This window comes from Marmota flaviventris, chromosome 16 (assembly GCF_047511675.1).
Source record: "Marmota flaviventris isolate mMarFla1 chromosome 16, mMarFla1.hap1, whole genome shotgun sequence".
Lineage (NCBI taxonomy): Eukaryota > Metazoa > Chordata > Mammalia > Rodentia > Sciuridae > Marmota > Marmota flaviventris.
The window spans coordinates 21,692,509-21,714,219 of record NC_092513.1 but is presented as its reverse complement, the minus strand read 5'-3'; the positions used below and the strand labels follow the sequence as shown (position 1 = coordinate 21,714,219).

The following is a 21,711-nucleotide window of genomic DNA, read 5'->3' as shown; positions in this document are numbered from 1 at the left end:
CATTCAGCTCCAACTTTGCCTTTATAATCCCACTATTCAAGAATTCAAGTTTGTCAGAAAAACTCTGGTTACTAATACCCAGAAGACCATGTGGTGAAGCAATAAACTACTGATGAAAAGTCAATCTCAAAATAATCCAACCAGGGGTTGTCCTAGTTTTAGATGAATAACAATTTAGTTTTAAGTTGATTTATATTGTCACAAAAAGTATATGAAAAAAGATACAATACCCTTTATTTTATACATTCTGACCAAGATCTGTGTCATTATGTGCTCCTCACTTACAGATGATCGCTTTAGCCTGTCCTCTCCAGGAACCTGGGCTGGGCACTGCTCCAGAGTTAATGGACTATCATGTTATTTCAAATTTGTCATGGTGGGGCAGGTCTTTTAACCACTGTTGGGTGACCATTGTTTTACTTGGAGTTGATCAGATTCTATTGGATGCAACAAAATCTAATATCTTAGTAAGATAAAATGAATTTACTATGGATAGAAAATCTGTTTGATTTTGAACATTGTTAAAAAATAATTATTTGGCCCCTGGTGCTTTGGGGGATCATCAATAAGGTTCAGGATTCCTAGTTTAAGGGATCAATTATATACTTATATATTTTTTGCTGTGTCTAAAATTCTAATGTTACCAGTGATCTTCCCATCACCAAATCCATGATTTTTTTCTACTTTCACCCTTGACCTTAAGTAGTGTAAGGTATTGATTTTATTATCCCCTAATAGCTACCATTCCATGAAAGATTACTATTTCCCAAAAGGTCAAAAGCAAAGTTAATATAGTTGAGATTATGTTCCCCATAGAGAAATGGATATTTCTTGGTAAGAAGAGAGCCTTTCTTTTCCCGGAAGTCTGTTGGGTCCATGATACCATCAGTTCTGGATTTACTAGGAATATGACATTTAGCAGCCTTGGGTGAGTAGATAGTAGATTAGGCAAACTTCCCTGATTCACACACAAACTAGGAGCTTTCCCCAAGGTTATACAGATGTCAGATCTATAACCTGCAAATGCAGGTGTTGGAAGAAAATAGTGAAAAAAAAAAAAAAAAAACAGGAAAACTTGCTTTCTCCTCTGGTGTTGTTTGACATCAAATTATTCCATAGGCATAAAGAAAACATATGTAGACATGTTATGGGCACACCTTTATTGATCCAACCTTAAGTAAAGAGGAAATAATCCAAATACTTTTGGTTCATTATCAAAAACAAGAGCTAGAATCAAAAACCCATTACTTTTCTGGAAAGTTTTAAGTGTTTCTTTATGCATGTGTATCAATTATGAAGTTTTTTTGATTCCCAAAAACAACTTTGACATATCGTAATGGCAACATTTGTTTTCTGGGATTCTACTGTCAGCTGCAAAAAAAAAAAAAAAAAAAAAAATTCAAATTATTCTAAAAATGAAAAATCGCTTCCTTCAGACCTGCTACAAAATGGAACTGTTAGACCAAAATTTGCCTGTGAGACAGAAGGGATAGAGCCATACGCTGGTGATAAGAATAGATGCTCTCCCTTCTTCCTTCAAATTCTAACTACAAATAGCAGTATGTGTGTGTACATGGAAAAGAAAGAGGAAATATGAACAGATGTAGGAATATTTGCAGAGAGGGAATGTCATTTTTAGTACTGAATTGGTGTAAATGAGGAAGGGAAATAATAGAATCATAGAGTGATAAATAATAGCTCCTGAGAAACGGCTCTCTTCTCCCTCTGTGTTCAAAGATGCTTGGCTTACAGCCAGATGGAGCTTTTAATTTTTTATTAAATAAAATCCAGTTCCTGTGATCAGTCTGGATTAGACTGGTTTTTCAAAACAATCCCATCCCCCCCGCCCCATGCACGTGCACACATACACACACACACAGAATTCTAAACACAAAGTAAGGAGTATCTTGGAAATTTTCACTGGGAGCACATATTCTAGAAGGTGCCTGCTGGTATTTGAAGACTCATGGTACCTGTTAGAACAGAACTAGAAGGAGGATAACTCAGGAGCCCATAGGTGAGTCGTAGGTTAGCTTAAATTGAGGGTGCTGGCAGAGAAAGCTAGTTAAATTAATTTGTAACTCTTATGCGTAGGAAGCAATCAAAGAGAATAGTGCCCTTTCATTTCCAGTGGGAAATTCCATTGAGTCAAGGACTTAATAAAGAATTCCAAGGAGTGCAACCAGGAAAAAAAAAACTTTTTTTTTTTTTTTTTTTTTTTTAGTTCAGAAAGCATAAAAATTAAAAGCCACTTCTGGTTATTTTGAGGATAAGTTATTAAACTGTGAAAAGTGACATTATTTTTTCTTGCTGACACATATGGTAGCAGTCCATAATTTAATTTCTGTATGCCTCAGTTATTCTTTAGATTCAGCACTGTAAATTTAACGTTGAGGTTCCTAAATAATAATTTTGAAAAATGGCCCCATCAAAGGAAAATTGTCATCACAGGGTGAGCGGGCATTTCAGTTTCCCTGGGGTGGTCACGAGTACACCCACGTCCTATGATAATTATGAGTTTCCTCTCACTCTAATAGGGTCTCAGGATGACTTCCATGGGTAGTTATCTGCCAGGGAGGCAGGCAAAATCTATGTCCACCTGAGGCATTTAGGAAAACCTGTGAATGTGGAAAGTGAAACCTAGTTTTTACCTGGCCCTATAGACTCACTCGAATGTTTAATAGTAAAAGAATGTTAAAATACTTTTTAATGTTAAGAAGTTTTTTAAATGCCTCTAAACATAAAATATTCTCTCTACTTTTATGAATCCGCTTTTCTTATGCTTCTTTAGGGTGTCAGCCATAAAGATAGTTTTTATTTTTGCCTGTGTTAAGTGTAGACCAATGTGCCACATTAGAATGATAAAAAGGGCTCACTGACTTAATAAACACTTGCTGAAACACAAGAAGTGGACATATATAATTGTTGCACTATCTTCCCAAATGAAAATGAAAATAATAATCGGAGAGAGGAGGCAGAAGGAAAAGGGAAAATGCTAGGGAGGAGGGGGCGGAACATAAATATATTTATACACTTTTACTTGAAAGATGCAAAATTATTCCTATGGTGAGCACGAAGGGTAATGAGTTGTTTGAGACCCTGTGCATCAGTATGGCCACTGGATCTTCATGTTGCTTTAAGGGGACCTGGAGGTCAAACCTACTTTAAAACTTATGCTTCTGTATCTGTTGTACATTTCACCATGCTGCCTGGATGTCCTTGATGAAGGACAGGCTACTAATTTTATTGAATCTTGATGTTTAAGTGCACATCATTTTTAGTACAGGCTACTAATTTTATTGAATCTTGATGTTAAGTGCACATCTTTTTTAATATGCTGCATGCTAAAATGAGAAATACACATGAAGGAAATCCAAGTACAAAGAGTTTTGCACAGTAAACACTTTTGTGATCATCTGAATTTCAAACCAAACTCTCTAGCATTTTATTTTCCTCATGGAAAAAATATATATATATTTTTTTTTACTTAAAAGGACAACCAAAAGAAACACTGTAGCTATTCAGACTTGGGTGCTTGTTAGATATTTTCTCACAAATGAACAAAGTGAACCAGTCACTTTAAGGAAAATAGTATTTGCTGCCAAGGATGAAATTCGTGTTTTAAAGCTAAAATTCGAAATTTAGAAAACTTTGTATCTATCACTGGGACCTTGACAGCTTCCCAGCATTAAAAGTCATTTCTATTGGATTGGCGGTGATAGTAACAAATGAGATTTTTTGATACTCTATAATGATACGTGTCAACATTTGGAAGACCTGTCTAATGCAGTGTACTGTTCAAAATGACCATTGATTGATGTGATAAAATCATGCATGGGTAAAAGATCCATCCAAAGTACAAGATAGAGCAATGGATTTTTAAAACAGCACAAAATGTTTACTGATATTATGTCAGATTCCACATTGCAACCAACTTGCAAGAAACTGCTTGTTGAAATTTGGTATAGTGTTAAAGGATAATATCTACAATTATCTGAAAAGGCTGTCAAAATATGCCTTTCTTTACAGCTACATATCTGTTTGAAGTCATGTTGTTTTCATGTAATTCAATGAAAACCACATACAGACCATTGTGGATGAAGAAAGTAATATTATAATAGTTATTTTTAAATAAACCACTCATTAAATGTACTTACAAAAAATGTAAAGAACTGCTTATGATCCTCACTAATATTTTTGTTTTAAAACTATAGATATTTTTGGAAAATTTTTGGTAAGATATAAGTATACATTTAAAAAATAAATTTTGATTTTGATTTTTGGTAAATATTTGGAGCTATACATGAACAAAAGCCCTTTGGGGTCCTCAGTAATACCCAACAGTTTGAGATTCACTGTATGAATAATTATTCTTTATTTTTTAATAGATTGTAGAGCAGTCCTCTCCTACTCAGATTAAGCAATGTAGGCCAAAATTTCCATTGAAAAACAAGTTAAAAGGAGATAGAGTGGGAAGAACAGGCAAAGACAAGGTGTCTCCATATGGTAGTTCTGTTCCTCCAGGCAATCTGTAACCCAGAAAGGTAGCACTATGATGGTCATCCTTTATATGTTACTCTTTTGCACTCTGAGGGAGATTTACTGTACTCTTACTCTGGTGACCCAGGAACCAATTGAAAGAATAAAGCTAACATCTTTTTTTTTTTTTTCCAAACAGGAAAAAGCTAAACTGGGTTTTAGTCCAAGTAAATCATGATAACTTGGAATCAATTTAGAAAAATGAATATTTTGGTGTTTACTTTCATGAGCTTACATTAGATAAGGCTGCTTTGTGACTTTTTAATATGGAAATTTGATATTAGAAGAGAAGTCAATTTTTGCTAGTTTGCTGGTGAAATGATTATCAGATATATTTTTCAGGATCCATGCACGCATTTTCCTTGCAGTTTTATTTTAAAAATATGTTAAAATACACACACACACACACACACACACACCACACACACACAAACACATATAAAAGTATATGAACTGTATGTACAGTTTAAAAGAAAAGTAAAATGTGTGTGTACCTATCACCCAGTTTATGAAGCCACATTACAAATTGTTTTTCATTATTTTATTTTTTTTTTGTAATTAAACCATGCTCCTTGTTCACTGGAGAAATTCTTCCTGTTCTCTTCACTTTGACTGGAATAGTTAGTGCCTATACAGCCAGAGAACAAATTGTTTTTATCATTAATTACTAATTTCATTCTAGTTCCATTAAAATCAATTTAATCAACAAGAGTCATAAAGCTAGAATTTAAAGTTCACATTTCCTAGGTACTTTTTCCTCTCTACTATTTGGAGCTTAGAGACAAAGCTTTCATTGGCTCTTAAATATTTGCTTGAAGTTTTGGTCATTAACATTTATGATGTTTTTGGCCCTTTGTATAATTTCTATACACTTTGTACCACTAGAGTTGAAAATAACTCTTCACCCTAAAAATATATGTTCTTTTGAAAATCTTTAGAAAATACAGAATAATTCAAAGATGAAAAAAAAACCACCCACAAATATATCACAGAAAAGTTAACCTTGTGTTTTATTGTCCTATTTTTAAAATATAAGTATGACTTTTAATGGTCCTCTAAAGTATTTTAAAGGAGAAAAATGTGCAGATATCAAGTTGAATATTGTCTCTGTATATACTCAAGATCACCCTAGCAATTAAACTGAAAAAAATCAAACTAAAATAACAATGGCAAAAATAGTTACTTGACATTTTAAATTTGGGGGGTGGGTTTGTTTTGTTTTTGTGTATATATATTTTTTATGTATATGTTTCAGTTATTTGTTGTTGAATAACAAACTACTACAGAATTTAGCATCTTAACCTAGCAACAATTTCTGACAATTCTGCAGTTTACCTCAGCAATTTCTGGTTTTACTAGGTCTCATTTATGTGTATTTGGTTGAGACATAGGATTCCAGATTGCCTCTCTCATGAGTCTGGCAGTTGGATATGGCTGTTGGCTGGTGGCCTCAGTTAAAATCTTTGTGATCTGTCACTCTTTATTTGGGTCCACTAACATGCTAGTCTCAAAGAGCAATCACAGAAGCAAAGACCTCTTGAGTCCTTGGTTCCACAACTCACATAGCATAATTCCCACCAAAATCTGTTTGTCAAAGCAAGACATAGGACCAGGCCAGACTTGAAGCACAGAGAAGTGAACACTCACTTCTGTACTGGAGGAACTTCAGACATTTTGTGGTCATGCTAATCTGTGTTGTATACTATTTTCATATGAACTATTTTCTTTCTTTTTTTTTTTGAGAGAGAGAGAGAGAGAGAGAGAGAGAGAGACTTAATATTTATTTTTTTAGTTTTCGGGAGACACAACATCTTTGTTTCTATGTGGTGCTGAGGACCGAACCTCGGCCGCATGCATGCCAGGCAAGCATGCTACCGCTTGAGCCACATCCCCAGCCCCTGAACTATTTTCTTTTAACTCTTTTGGGAACTTTCTTAATACTAGAGTTTATTAGATGAGATATAGAGAAATATGTTTGGGGATATGAAACCAAAATCCCCTACCAAACACTGAAATTTGCATATACATGATCAGGCTCACAAACTCCAGTGCATCTATAATAACAAGGAACTGAAATGGGCCAGGTGGGTATTGGCTTACTCTGGAATATATTATTTGGTTTTAAATGTAATAGCAGAAGGATGCTTTGAGACAATAGGAGCCTTGTGATGTCAAGATATTTTAATATGAAGACAACAATTCCAGCAATTTGTTTTGTAGATTTCAACAAACTCATTTTGAATTTATGTGGAGATACCCAGAGTAGTGAACACAAAAGTGAGGAAGAAGACTAGAGTCACGGGATGGGTAGGACCTGACTTCAGGACTTACAATAGACAAGTCAGTATAGAATTTGCAAAAGAATGGACAGATGGGTCAATGGAACAGAATGGGGCTCTCAGAAATATACCTACACAGGCCCCATCAAAAGTTTTTTGACCAAGGAGCAAAATCAAGTACATGGAGAAAGACAATTGGACATAACTATCAAAAACATCTAGACATATATCTTCCATCTTTTATAAAGATTATCTCAGATGGATCTGATGATCTAAATGTAAACCACAAGATTAATATTTCTAGAAGATAACATAGGAAATCAAGGTGATCTCAGATATGGTCATGAACTTTCAGGTAGAATACCTAAACAAAAAAATGCATGGAAGTAAAAAACAAGTTAGACTTTCTTAAAATTAAAATTTTCTACTGTTTAAAAGTTAGTGCTAAGAGAATGAAAAACAGCCACCCACAGACAGAGAAAATATTGTATAATATGATAAAGGACTTATATACAAAATTCATACAGAACTCTGGAAACTCAATGGTATGAAAACAAACCAACCATTAAAAAAAAATAGGAAAGATATTTGGACACTACACCAAAGGCTTACAAATGCCAAGAATAGAATATTAAATGTGACCAACAGCATGTGAGGTATTATTGCACACCCATTAAAATGCACATATTAAAAATATGACCATACCAAATGTTGCTGAGGATATGAGTGCCAGGCACTCTCATTCCTTAATGCTGGGAATGATATATTACACAACCACTTTGGAAGACATCTTGGAAGTTTCTTACAAAGCTAAACATAGATTTACAATACTTTACAATACAATTTAGTAATTCTATTCCAATGTATAGTATTTATGCAATGGAATTGAAAAATTTCTATATGTGAATATTTATGGCAGTTTGTTAAAAAAACTGAAAATAGCCAGTGTCCTTCAATAGGTGAATAAATACATAAACAAATTATGATACATCTATGCAATAGAATATTATCCAACAATACAAATTAATGAGCTGTCAAGTCACAAAAATATTAAATGCATATAGCTAAGTGTAATAAAATTCCATCTGAAAAGTAGCATATTGTGTGATTTCAATGATAGAACATTCTGGAAAAGACACAAGAATGGAAGAAGGAATTGTGGCAGAGGCATGAATAAGTAAACTTAATATTTTTTAGGGTATTCAAACTACTCTACATAATACTGTAATTTTGGATACTTAACATGCATTTGTCAAAATCTATACAAGATACAGATAGTCTTAATGTAAAATGGGGACATTAGTTAATAATAGTATGTCAATATTGGCTCATTAATTGTAACAATTGTAACAACAATGTAAGATGTTTATAATAGGGGAAACTGAGTGACATGGGATGTGATCCGGTATATAGAAACTCTGTACACTATCTGTTCAATTTTTTGTCAAATGAAAACAATTTTTAAGAATATTCTAAAATTGAATCATTTTGTTTTACATGATTTTGTTTTCTGATGAAGTATAGTCATTTGAGTTGAAATATTGGCTCTTCCACAGGTAAATAAATTACCTGTCATTTTACCTGTCCCTGGTAAATTTTCTTTTAGCTAAAATATTACACTTAGTAGATCTTACTTGATGTTTTCCAAGGTATTGTAGAGCAGCATTTGTGATGTATATGGAGGACACATGTCTGCTGAGGAGCAGGTGGTGAAAGTAAAGAATTTGAATAAATGGTCCTCTGTAACAAAGATACTGAGTTGTATATACACATTTTGGGAACTTGTCCATTTCAGAAATTTTTTTGTAAGCATTATTATCTTTTGAAGCATATTTGTTTAATTTGAAAAGTCATTTTAGAGAAAGGAAGTAAAACATGCCACTGGCAACTAGCAAAGGTTTTGAGGCATTTTTCTACAATATTGGTTTAATGATGATAAACACATTTGGAAAATGCCTTCAATATTTTCATTGTGAAGATTATTTATTTTTGTTGCTGGAACAACTAGAAACAGATGTGTCAAGACTGAGAAAGTGTGAATTTACTTTTTTTATCTGCACACAAAATAGATGACAAGTATAATCCCAATTATTAATTTGAGAATTGCAATTCTTATATTACCCTGTGGAGTTGGATCTGACAATGGGAAATTAATAACAATGTTACAATATGTCTCAGCTTCCTTCCCACCTCAGTTCCTCCCTCATCTCCAGTACCCTATGCTGTGATACAGTTGGATCTAATCTCCCTCAGCCATTCTTCATTCAGCACAATCTTAGTTTTGAAGACTTCATTGCCTCATTTTCTTTGCATCAGGATTTTCCTTTGATTTTGCATCATGACAAATGAAAGGCTAATTCCACTAAATGCATTAAATTGAAAATAGTCTTAATTAAATCTCCTAGAGAGATGTGGATTTTAGTGGAAACGTGGAAACTCAGCATCTTATCTTAAATACATCAATTCAGAGGGATTGAAATTTGGTCAGCAGGTCATGTCAGAAAGTTTGGCTTAGGTGGGACAGTCTCCTCCAAGTCCACCTAACCTTGAAGACTGGTATGCCCTAGGCAGGAGGACTGGGCTTCTATAATGGAGGGAAGGGAAGCTCTTCACTCTGATGGAGCTGAACCCTGTGCTTAAGACTGTATTTTTTTTTTTTTTTTTGCATATTCCATCTGTTGATATCTTAATGGCTTTGGATCACTTGAGTTCTCAGGTTGAATAACATGAGTTCTTAGGTTGTACAGACACGGTTTCAATTACCTGCCAGACAACACTAGTAATGCTGCATTCACAGAACAAGTAAATATGTGAGATGAATAGAAGGGTACAAGCACTGCTTCACCCAGGGGCACAGATCTAGGGACAATCTCACTGTTTGAAATATTTAAAAATTAAATATAAATAAAGGTTAAGATACAACCAGACATTGTTAAAAAAACAAGCAAACCAACTTTATTTATACAAATATAACTTCCTTTTTGAAGAAAGCTGATATTTTTTGCAAAACCTTTATATTCTAATCCTTAGAGCCTGTGTGCTATGGAGCACAATTTTTATTATCTATGTTTATCATATGTATCAAGTCACCAAAGCAATGAACTAAGCAGAAGAAAGTGGAATAGATATTATTGGCACACAGACTGAACATATAAAATTTTCAGATGAGAACCCTTAGAAAAGTTACTAATAATGTTGGCTGTTTCTCTAATAGTGACAAATTAACAAGATCAATAGCCCAAATGAGTCACCTATATCCTCCAGCTATGTCCTTTGCTTTATGCCATGACATCTCAATGGCTAAGGTTATCCCAATATAATCCTAGAATCTGGGGATTGGGGAAACTCTTTTAGGAGTTTATTCATAAGTTTCACCAGCATCTTTCCATTTTTCTTTCTTTCCTCTCCATCATTGTGTCTTCTTAGGGGAAAAATGATTTCAGTTATGTCATTTATCTTGGAAATGTTTTTCATAAAGTATTTCATCCTCTATTTTTTCTTCATAGATCCAGGACTGCATAGGCAGCTGTATTTTCTGCAAAGACCATCCAACGTGGTGGCCATTGAAGGAAGGGATGCTGTCCTGGAGTGCTGTGTTTCTGGCTACCCTCCGCCCAGTTTCACCTGGTTACGGGGCCAGGAAGTCATCCAACTCAGGTACACTCATTTAGGATTTCTGTGAAATATGCATTATTGTTTACTTTTCTCTAATTTGACACAAATGCCTAGAAATGCTAGGTTTCTCATGATAATTGGATTTTTCCCCTTCTTCCTCAGCATTATACAGTGTATAAATGGCATCTAACAACTGACTTGAGCCCATGGGGAAAAGAGTCAAAATGCATAAGATCAATTCTGAGAGGAAATTGAGAAAGCCAGGATAGTTATTGAGGTGGTCCCATCCAAAGTCTTAAGATGAGGCATCTAGATGACCTCATCCTAAGGTAGTGGAATAGAGAGATAGATCTTAAACATTCTGAGCACACACACACAGAAGATTACTATGTGAGGTGATGTTTAGGTTAATTAGCTGGATGTTCATTCTCTCTCTCTCTCTCTCTCTCTCTCTCTCTCTCTCTCTCTCTCTCTTTGTGTGTATGTGTGTGTAGACATTTGTTTATATATGTACAAACACATATTTCATCCTTTATACATAAACATAAAACATCACATCGCATTGTATAAATACATACACTTTTTTTTTTCAATTATACCTCAATAAAAAGGGAATAAAGAAACCGAAAATTCTGGATTTCAATATGTGGCATATCATCGTAATGTCTGAGCAATTCCTTTTAGCACCAGTTTTGCCCATGACTATCCCAGCTGTAACAAATATTTAAGGTAAGACAGGAGAATGTGCCTGGTCTTGAATTACTGGAGCATTAATAATAAGATAGAGTTAGAAAGTGAGCCCTTCATATGACGGAATACTTATTCTAAAACATTTTGATTAAATGGATCTCACTTAAGAAATTAATTTCATTGATTGGGAGGACTGGTGTACTCTTTTTTAACACATTTATTTTCTATGATGAGATAGGTCCATAGATCATATATTAATCTTTAAATTCATCCACCTCAAATATGTACTTAGATAACAACAGTATGATATCACAACTTTTCTGGGATCTTTAAAGCTTGCAAGAAATGTTACAGCCTCAGCAGACACATGCTCTTTGCATATGTTTAGGCAGTTTGGGTTCAGTGTAAGTTGTGGCTTCGTACAAGATCACTGAATTGGATGTCAGGGCACAGAACATTGCCCTCCACTCTGAGAGAACCACTTCTTTGCACCCTGAGGCTCTCAAATTTAAAAGCAGGTAAATGGACTAGATTAACTGTAAGTTTCTTTTTTAGCACTGCAGTTATTCCTATTTCATCTCTCTGATTACTACATGCTGCCTTCCAGTGCGAGTAGTTTCCTTTGAATTAATTTTAGGTCAATAAGTGAGATATTATCAAGCCCCTCTCATACAGGGTTTGTTTCCAATTTTATGTTTGAGGTTTGCAAAATTCATTTAAACCTTGAGTACCTCGCCTGCAAACGTGTGTTAATTTACTGTATAATTATATATGCCTGGTGTCTTACAGGTCTAAAAAGTATTCTTTATTGGGTGGAAGCAACTTGCTTATCTCCAATGTGACAGATGACGACAGTGGAACGTATACCTGTGTTGTCACATATAAAAATGAGAACATTAGTGCCTCTGCAGAGCTCACAGTCTTGGGTAAGTCAATGACTGCAGATGACTTTACGTTGTCCTCTTCAAAATACACTTTAAATGCTTGCCACTGATTGCTTCCTATGTTTATTAGTGTGAAATTGTGAAGTCCCAGTACACCACATGCGTCCTTGCTGTGCTTTGATTAATTGCACAGGGGTTGAATACAGTGTGGAACACTTGTTCATTGATTAAAAGCAAATATATTACTCTTTAGGCTAATTATTCTAGTGATAAGCTGAGAAGTTCCCCAAATTACTATTTGACAGGGGTGTTGAACAACAAGTATAAGATTCAAAAATATCATATCTGGGGGGAAATAGATGAAGAAGAATATGGGAAAAAATGAGCAAAAATGAGCCTCAGTGGAAAAAGCAGATATCATTCCAGATGACAGGGCCTCTGTCATTAAATTCAGTGTTTTGGTAAGATTGTTTTAGTTACATGGAAATACTGCAAGTATTATATTTAAAATGGACCCTAAAATCTAATATAAGTAAGGAAAACTTGCACAATAAGAATATAATTTAAGGAAATTAAAGGTGCGTTGATAAGTCCATTTTATTCAGAAAGGTGGGGTCACCTGTGTCTCTTTGTAAATTAATAATTCTTACATATAATAGGTACTCAAGCAAATCCAAATTTTATCGTGTATTCCAGATTTCTTTTACCCAGTTTCATTTGAATTAAATTGTTTGAAGAAAGAGCCTTAGCAATTTTATTTCACTTTCCTTTTTTTCCTATAACAACACTAAAAATTGTTTACTATGTTTTTCCCCCCTTGGGGATCAATATTTTTCCTTTTAAAGAATTCAGGACAAGTCATAGGCTTCAGTAGAAATGAAAAGGTATCATAAACTGATTATATATGCTTACCCGAATCATAATATTAACATGCTATCCTTCATCTGTTTTGGTTTTAACGTTAATTCATAAAACACTTTCAACTGTGCCCTGGATAATAATGTATATAACACATTAGGCAATGGAGTTGCTCTTTCTTTCATCAAGCCAGAAGTATTAAACTAAGAATGGGCAAAAGACTTTAGTTCTTTGGATTTAGAGGTAACATTATTTTAACTAAAATATAAGCTGTCTTTAAAATGGCAACAATTTCATTTAATCATATTTTATAGCTTGGTGAAACAAAGAAAATTCAAGACTTTCATATTTTTAATGTCAAAGTATACTAACACTAAACACTTATCTTAGAAGTGATCTTGTAATGTGTATTACTGATAATAATGCAAGTGTGTTTACAGAATAAGAGAATTTATATTGACATAATCAAATTTTTACTTGCAAATACAGAAGGTCAAATTTTGTGTCAAATTAATGCACAATGTAAGGCTTCACTGGTACTCCAGCTGTACATTTAACAATGCTGAATTTTGATGATAAACTAAATCAGCAAAGACCTACATGTATGTACACATGTATGTGCACACATATTGGCATACTTTTTACTTTATGAACTATGAAAATTATCTCTAAATAATTATAAGCACATACATATACAAACCAGTACATACATATATATGTGTTTTTATGTATGTTCTGTATAAACACACACACCATATATACAAGAAATGGCAATTATTTAGTACAAACATTGTAAGACGTGCTCTTCACAGTAGCCTATGAGGGTTGTGAAGTTGGAACCCATTTAATAGCAATGCTTCTGTTTAATAATTTTGTACCAATTGAGAAATAACAAAAATATTATGACATAGAGGGACTCAAATATCACCTTTATTTTTTTAAATCTCTGCCACGGAGCCTGTGATTCCTCTCAGTGTGAGAGAAGCATATTCATCTGGTCACTGGTGGTAGGGCTCCTGACAGCATGGTGTTCATTGCCTGGAGGTCAGTGGCCTGGGAGTGCAGTAATTCTCTTTGGTCAGATGTGTTCCACAGAGAGAACAGGAGGTGAAAGGGATGTCTTCAAACTTCAATCTGATAGGTTATTTGTGCCTTTTATCCTAATCTAACCTTCCTGACTCCAGGAAAGGGTGAATATTGGGAAGGGATTGGGGAAGCAAGAGTTTTATCCTAAAGGAGCCTCCTCTGAATGAAAGGAAATGTCAGATTGAGGAAGAAGCAGTCACTAACCCTAACCCCAACATTAGGTGTCAATGTCAACCCTGCTTTATGAATAAGAGCATTTCTGCCCAGAAAGATGAATAAATGTCTCAAGGGAAGACTCAGGGTTCAAATTAATGCAGTCTGAGTCCAGAGTCCCAGGTTTCTGTGATATGCAAGAAATGATTCTTGAATTTCTGTTTGGCTAATAATTGGTTATGTTAGTCACATTAAATACAAGAACATATGGTAACAACCTTGATAGTAGACAGTTTAGTGAAGAAACAAGAAAGAAAAGAATAAAACTATTCTTTGAAAATGAGGCTCAAACAATTGTCATACCATCTATGGACAAAGGAAAGGTAAATTTGGTATCAAATGTTGCTTGTTCTTTAACTGTAGCTTGTACTTTGCAAAGGTGTGCATCATTTTTATAATCAGAAAAATAACAGGAAGGTATGGGAAGAAAACATGCTTATGACTTTAAAATGGGGAGAATTAAAATTAAAATAAAAATCATATTTAAAAATCAAGATGATAAAACTTACACATAATCCATAGTCCTGGACTGTTCAGAAACACACACACACACACACACACACACATACACACACACACACTCACTCACTCACTCATAGCACACATTTTCTCCATGTAGATGACGTACATATTACAACTGTGTATTCACTTAAGGATAAATCATAGTATCTTCTTCTCTGTGTGCTTATATATATTTGTATGTTTTTCAAGTTTTCAGTTGTCAGACATTATTGTGTTTCTAGATTTTATTAAAAATAAAAACATTAACCCAATCATTTTTAATATCTGTAATAGTCTTAATATCTTACTATTGTTAATATCTTTCTTATTTATTTGTTTATATCCTCAGAAAAATAACTGAAAAGTCTTTATACTTTCAACAGCAGTGCCAGAATTTGCCTTTTATCAAAAGAGTGCATTTTTCTTCTGGGCACAGTGTCGTACATCTATAATCCCAGCAGCTCTGGAGGGTGAGACAGGAGTATCACAAGTTCAAAGCCAGCCTCAGCAAAAGCAAGGTGCTAAGCAACTCAGTGAGACCCTGTCTCTAAATAAAATACAAAATAGGGCTGGGGATGTGGCTCAGAGCTCAGTGAATGAGTGCCCCTGAGTTCAATCCCTGGTACTGCCCCTGCTGCAAACAAAACAACAACAACAAAAGCATATTTCGTTCCACAAAAATTTTCTTACCTAACAATTTTATAACTGGAGTCTCCTTATAATAATTTGGATATCTATTAAATTAAAATTTCCTTTTTTAACCTCATTGGAATTTGCATCTCCATTTTGTGAATTTGCTGTCAGTATTTACACACTTATTCAAATATTCATCTGTATTTCATTGATTTGAAGGAACTTCCTTACATAGGAAGAACAGTAACTATTGTGTGGGCTCTATGTAAAATATTGAGCCAAGTCTCTCTTCCTACGACTGCTGGCTTTGTCACCTTTAGATTTTTCATTTTTATTCTAAATGAACTCTCTGTCCGGGTGGATATGTTACATGTTGAATGTGCAAATTAGAAGTATTACAAATTTAATAGAAACTAGATAGAGACATGTTTACATCTTGGATCTTGGTGGCCTTAGTGTTTTCCTTTTTGTTTGCTTGGTTTTAAAGAATCATCTTGTTAACGGGGCATGTATGAATTTCAAACATCTCCCGTAGACCTTGTATGATTTATAACTACTCTAGAAAGCTTGATTCAATTCAGGAGGTGGTTGGAGTACTGTTGTAACTATTTTACCCTAGCTTTAAAAATGAATTTCGATATAATAAAATCTGTGACATAGTCTTTGACTCTTCTAATGTAAAGTTAGGGTCACTGTAACTGAACTGAATTTATTTGGAAAATAGGATTTATTACCTTTTTAGAAAGTACACAATGAAGAGAAAAAAAACTTCACTATGAATGTTATTAAAATTTATTTTTCATAACTTTAAAAATTTAAGCCTATTTATATTTTCCATAAGGTAAAATCCCACAAGATATTTAAGCTTGCCCTTATAAAACTTTAATCATGCATTTTATCAGATTCTTGTTTTGCCTTTGAACCTGTGGTCCTCTCTTACACTTAGACTGGCTCTGAACGTGAACCTTCATGAACACAGACTTCAAAGAGAGCATCATTTTATATCCAAGAAGATAAAGAGAAATGTCATTGCCTTTTACAGTAATTTCAAGGAGTCAGTATAATTAGATATAATTTGAAGCCTAGCATTTACATTGCCTTCTTCTAAAAATGAAAATTAAAATGTTCATAATCATTAAACCATCTGGAGAAATGTATACTAGACCAGATTAGTGACAACCTTGTTTAAAACATATATAAAGAAGTCATTTTACATATTGCTTGTAAGCCTTGGATCTATGAACACATACAGAGTTGATAATCTCTCATAGAAGACAGGAAGGGTCCTAGTGAGAAGGGTACCCAGGGAAGCTGTCTGAAGATTGTTACCAGAAAATATTTTGTTTAAATCCCTAATGCCATGATTATTCATTCTTTAAACCTAGTTTATTTTTTTTAAGTAAAGAATGACATTGTATCCATTCATATTTTCAAAGTACCCTGCTGTCTGGCTCAAGAATTATAGTCTGATTATAACTGGGGAAATATATCCATTCATCATCTCCTATATCTGGTCATCCTGACCTACATACACATCTTCATGCACATAGAAAGACAAACCTCAATAAACATTCAAGAGATCAGCTACTGCTTTATGTCTGGACTGATTCAGTTTCTGGATCAATATAGAAATGCATACTTTAAGAAGGTATTTAATCTTTCATCAATACCGTGGTTGACTTTGTTGGGTCCTGTGAACTGTTCCTATACATGAAGAAGGAAATGGGTGGAAAAGTCACTCAGGAAAGGCTCTTCAGTGAAAGCCATCATGTCTAACACCAGTAAGAAATGAAATATTTTTTTTTATATTTTGAAAAGTATTCTGGAATTACCTTTAAAGCTTTATGTAATGTATGCCATTAGTAGTTTATCTATATTTGAGGATTTTCTCAAGTATTTGCCTTACCAAATTCTAGAGGAATATTGGCTATAGTTGGTATAGACCGGTTTTATAAGATGCACCTAAGTTTCCTACATTTGCCTTTTGCACAAAATGGAGAACAGGAAACCAAAACTAAGCATTGTCTATGTCCTCCTATTTATGAGTGGCTTACACCACTTCACATGGTACTTGGGCTTAGATTTCTCCCAGGAAAGTGCCTTTAAGAAGAAGTTATTTGAGGCAGGTGTACCCCTCTTCAGTCCTTTCCTTAAAGGAAAAGAACCCTCAGTCCACCCTTTAGTCATGGTTTAAGGAGGGTAGAGTATACCCCCAACTTTCACAGAACTGTTCTTTAAGTAGAATGACAACACATTCACACTAAATTATATTGAAATTTACAGTCGTGTGGTGGGGATACCTTCTGAGAAATGTGTCAATTAGTGATTTCATTGTCAAGCACACATTAGAGACTAATTTTACAAGCCTAAATGGGATAGGTCAATCACTTGGTGTGGTCTCTTGATTCTTTGTGGTAGATGTGAAATACATGAGACTACAGTCTATGTAACACTGCATACTGTTTATAGTATACTTTGTTTTTTATAAGTAAACTTAGTATACTCTAAAATAATAATAAAAAGTATTATTAAATACCCAAACCAGTAACATAGTCAATTATTATTATTATTATTATTATTATTATTATGAATTATAGATTGTACATAATCGTAGGGGTTGTATTTTTTTACTACTGGCAGCATAGTAGGCTTCTTACCCCAGCATCACCACAATCATGTGAATAAGGAGTCATGTTCCTGTTACAACAGCTGCAACTGAACTAGGTTAAAAACAAACAAACACACACACAAAAACAACTTTGTGTTGTCTCCATTATAATCTCATGGGACCATAATGATATCTATAGTCTGTCACTTGCTGAAATGTCACTATACATATATATGTGCATGCACATAATGCATACATTTACACATGATACACACATTGTATATTTCTAAGAAATATATCTTCAAAACCTATTTCTATATTCTTTAAAGTGTGTACACATATAGTATATTAACCATTAAGTAATGTATTCATTATGCAAACAAACATATTACCAAGCTATTCAGAATGATTTAGAAATAAGATAAAAGTGAGTTAGGACAAGAATAGATTAAGAGATGTGGGGGATGTTAAATATCCCTGATAAAAACCATCATTTTATAGCTTAGAATGGTAGAAAAGTCCAAAATAATAGCTTACTTTCTGCTGAGAAAATCTCTGCATAGAAATAAAGATGGTAACTAGATAGTGAGCTAACAGTCCAAGTTTCAGGCCTAGGTACACCACTGAATCAGTGTTCTTAGTAAAACAGCAACCAGTAATTGAGTGCTGAACATTATACCAAGCAGTCTATGTTGCAGCTCCAGGACTCAAAGTTAGATGAAAAGACAATAAGATGGCAATTACTAAAAGAGCCAAGGAACTATTTGGAAAGGGGGCAACAAGGACCCCTGAAAAAGCAAAGATGAGAGAATAGGAGCTGTAGGCATTAGCCTTCTGGGCAGAAGGAAGTGTGTGAAGGTTTGGAGATGAGCATGGGTTGGAAACAGGAAATGACTTGATGTGACTGGAGCTTGTGGGTACAAGGGAATCTGATACCAGACTGGAAAACACGGGTAGGTCCTGAGTGTTCCACCAGTCAGGTTGGATTTCATCTTAAGAGCAAGAGAACAGCATGGAAGTTTTCAAGTTATAGTTTACTAGTATTTTCAACTTGGTCATTATGTAATCCTCAATTCCTTCATTTGTCTAAGAATGATAATTACTCCTTTTAGGACTTGGTGAGAATTGGGAAGGGGAAAAAAAATTATTCAGTATAGCAAGGCACAGCTTTGAGAGTTCTGGGAAATAAGAAATAAGGTCTCTTCCAGTTCTAACAAGAAGCCTAAAGCCTAGTTGCAAGGATCGAACAGACCAAAGCAAAACACAACTAAACAGCACAAATGTTAAAACATCCCTTGCACTCTCTCCAGACCCAATTTTCTTCATCTGCAAAATGTATATAACAACAACTGGTCCTTTCATAATTCCCCCAAATCATGCAGGATCATTATAATGATGTCCAAATGATACACAGACATATTATTGGCAGTCATCTCCAGAAACAGACCAAAAATTAGGATTGTGGCAGAGGGTGATATCCATTTGTGAAGCATTTTATAGTTTTGCTTTCCTCTATGCTTCTTCACCCTGCTGTTCATGTCCACCACCACCCCCCACCCCGCCACCCCCGCTCCCAGCTAGATAGGAAGATACTCAGACACAGAAGCCCTGACTTGTTTATCTTTGTAACTCAATCCTTGGTTTGTTGTCTGGTGCATCTCAGTTTTAAATGTAGGCAATAACATTTGTGCATAAAACATGTTATCTTTCTATCTGAATATTTTCTAGCCTTCCATTGAGAGTCATGTTTTCTTCATGCACCACTCTTATGATCTGAATTGTCTCCTCTTATAATTTGTATGTTAAGCCCAATGTGACTCTATGTGGAGATAGGACCTTTAGGAGATTCTCAAAGTTAAATCAGTTTAAAAGGCTACCTGCTAAGAATAATATCCTTACTAGAAAGAAATGACAGCAGAGGTCATCTGAGGACCAGAGAGAAGGTGCCATCTTCACACTGAGGAGAAAGGGATGGCTCACTAGAAACTCACACTGCTGCACCTTGTCCTTGGCCTGCCAGACTCCAGACTCAGAGAAAAGCATTTCTATGGCCTAAGTTACTCAGCCCAGGGTATTTTGTTGACTGGCAGAGAAGACTAACACAGCCGTGCAGAGAAGTTACTCTGTGCACTATACAAGATTCTTTCTATGCTCTAAAAATATCCTTTGATCCTTTTTTTTTTTTTTAAGAAATGAGTGACAATGGAGAAATACATTATCAACATTGCTTACATACTGGTAGTACCAACCATCTTAGTTTTCCAGGTGTATGGAAAAATATGTCCTTTTTAGCATTGGATCAAAAATAACTTCCTATTGACATAGTACATTTTTAAATAATTCCAAAGTCCTTGTAAATTTGATATTCCCTCCTCTTTCTTCAATACCATCACCATCACTATCATTTAATAATTCCTAAGTATGAAGCACTAATTATATTTTAGATATTCTCAATTATCCCAATTTGAATAGTAAATGTACTCTTGACTATACAGAAGCTGTTTTTTTTTTTTTTAAATCCATTCTTATATATGGCTTGTAAGTTCAATTTTCTATGTACAAAAACAAATGTCTTTGCCTACCACCTTCAACTACCAGATGTATCTGGGAATAGAGACACGTTAACTCCAAATTGATATTCCTTTTTATTATTGTTTGTTTGAATATCCTTTAGTTTTATAACTTTTTGCTGAAGAATATGCAATATAAGTTGCTACTTTCTGAGCATGTGCAGAACTTTTTGGCTAAAACTGGAGAGCTGACCCAGCCAGTTGTTTGGAGAGCCAGCAGCTTATCTCCTGTGATCACAGTTGTTCATTTCCTTTATTTATTTGCTCACCAACATTGGGTGTTAGCCTTAGGCTCTTAGCCATAAATGGGAAATAGTATCATAAAATACATTAATTAAGATAATATTTATCCTTCTATTACTATGTGTAACTCTTAGTTTGAATGGAGTTTTCCCGAATTTACAACATCACTACCTCTGCCTAAGTAGTAGTCTTTAAATTTCATGTATATCTGTAATTGCCCTTATTAAGAGGCCCCCACACATTCATATGCATTTAATGGTCATAGTCATAAAAGAAGTGCATTAGGTAAGTTTATATTGATTATCCTTCACAAGTTAATTGCCAAATGGATAATACTGAAATTAGCTAAACCTTTTACTGTATAGGGATATGATCCCAAATATAGGCTGCTAAAATCACACTGGGCAGAATTAAATCGGGAACAAAAATAATTTGTGAGCTGTTTCCTCCCATCACTGTAAAGATAACTTATCTTTGTTACTTTTTGGAACGAGGTCATGTTTCTCACAAGCGTATACAAAAGCTCTGTCCCAAATACTGTCTAAAAGATTCTGTTGAATGTATATATGGATTAAAAGAAGAAAATTGTAGTTCAGCGGGTTAGTTATAAAATGATTTGGTACTATATTTGCCAGTTACAGCTGGTAATGGAAATACTAGTTGGATTGGTTATGAGACTTATTATTGACTACACAAATATTTATTTTAGGGTTTTTATGCTGGGCTCTCTACTCTCTTCCCACCTTGTGTTGGAAAATGCAGTTTGGACAGTGTTTTGCATTTATCCTTGAGATGGTTATGAATCTAATTTTTTCTTTCTTAGATGAGAGAGGAAGAAAAGGCCCCAGAGGGAAAAGGGAGAGACTATATACTAATTCAGAGCATTAAAAAGGCAATCTAAGGATATGATTTTAATTAGCCCTAACAATCTAAGCAAGGTGAATTGACCATCTGTGGCTTGGAAAGAGGAGAATTGCTGACAGTGGTGAAAA

The 21,711-nt window shown here is 34.4% G+C and overlaps 1 protein-coding gene across 1 annotated transcript in view; it reads left to right on the top strand.

Annotated features, from left to right (window-relative positions):
- Window positions 1-21,711, top strand: part of Dcc (DCC netrin 1 receptor) — a 1,066,901-nt gene that overhangs the window by 514,825 nt on the left and 530,365 nt on the right. Inside the window, exons 4-5 of the mRNA XM_027949033.2 lie at window positions 10,325-10,475; window positions 11,913-12,049. Coding sequence (XP_027804834.2) covers window positions 10,325-10,475; window positions 11,913-12,049 — 288 coding nt within the window. The remainder of the gene's footprint in view (window positions 1-10,324; window positions 10,476-11,912; window positions 12,050-21,711) is intronic.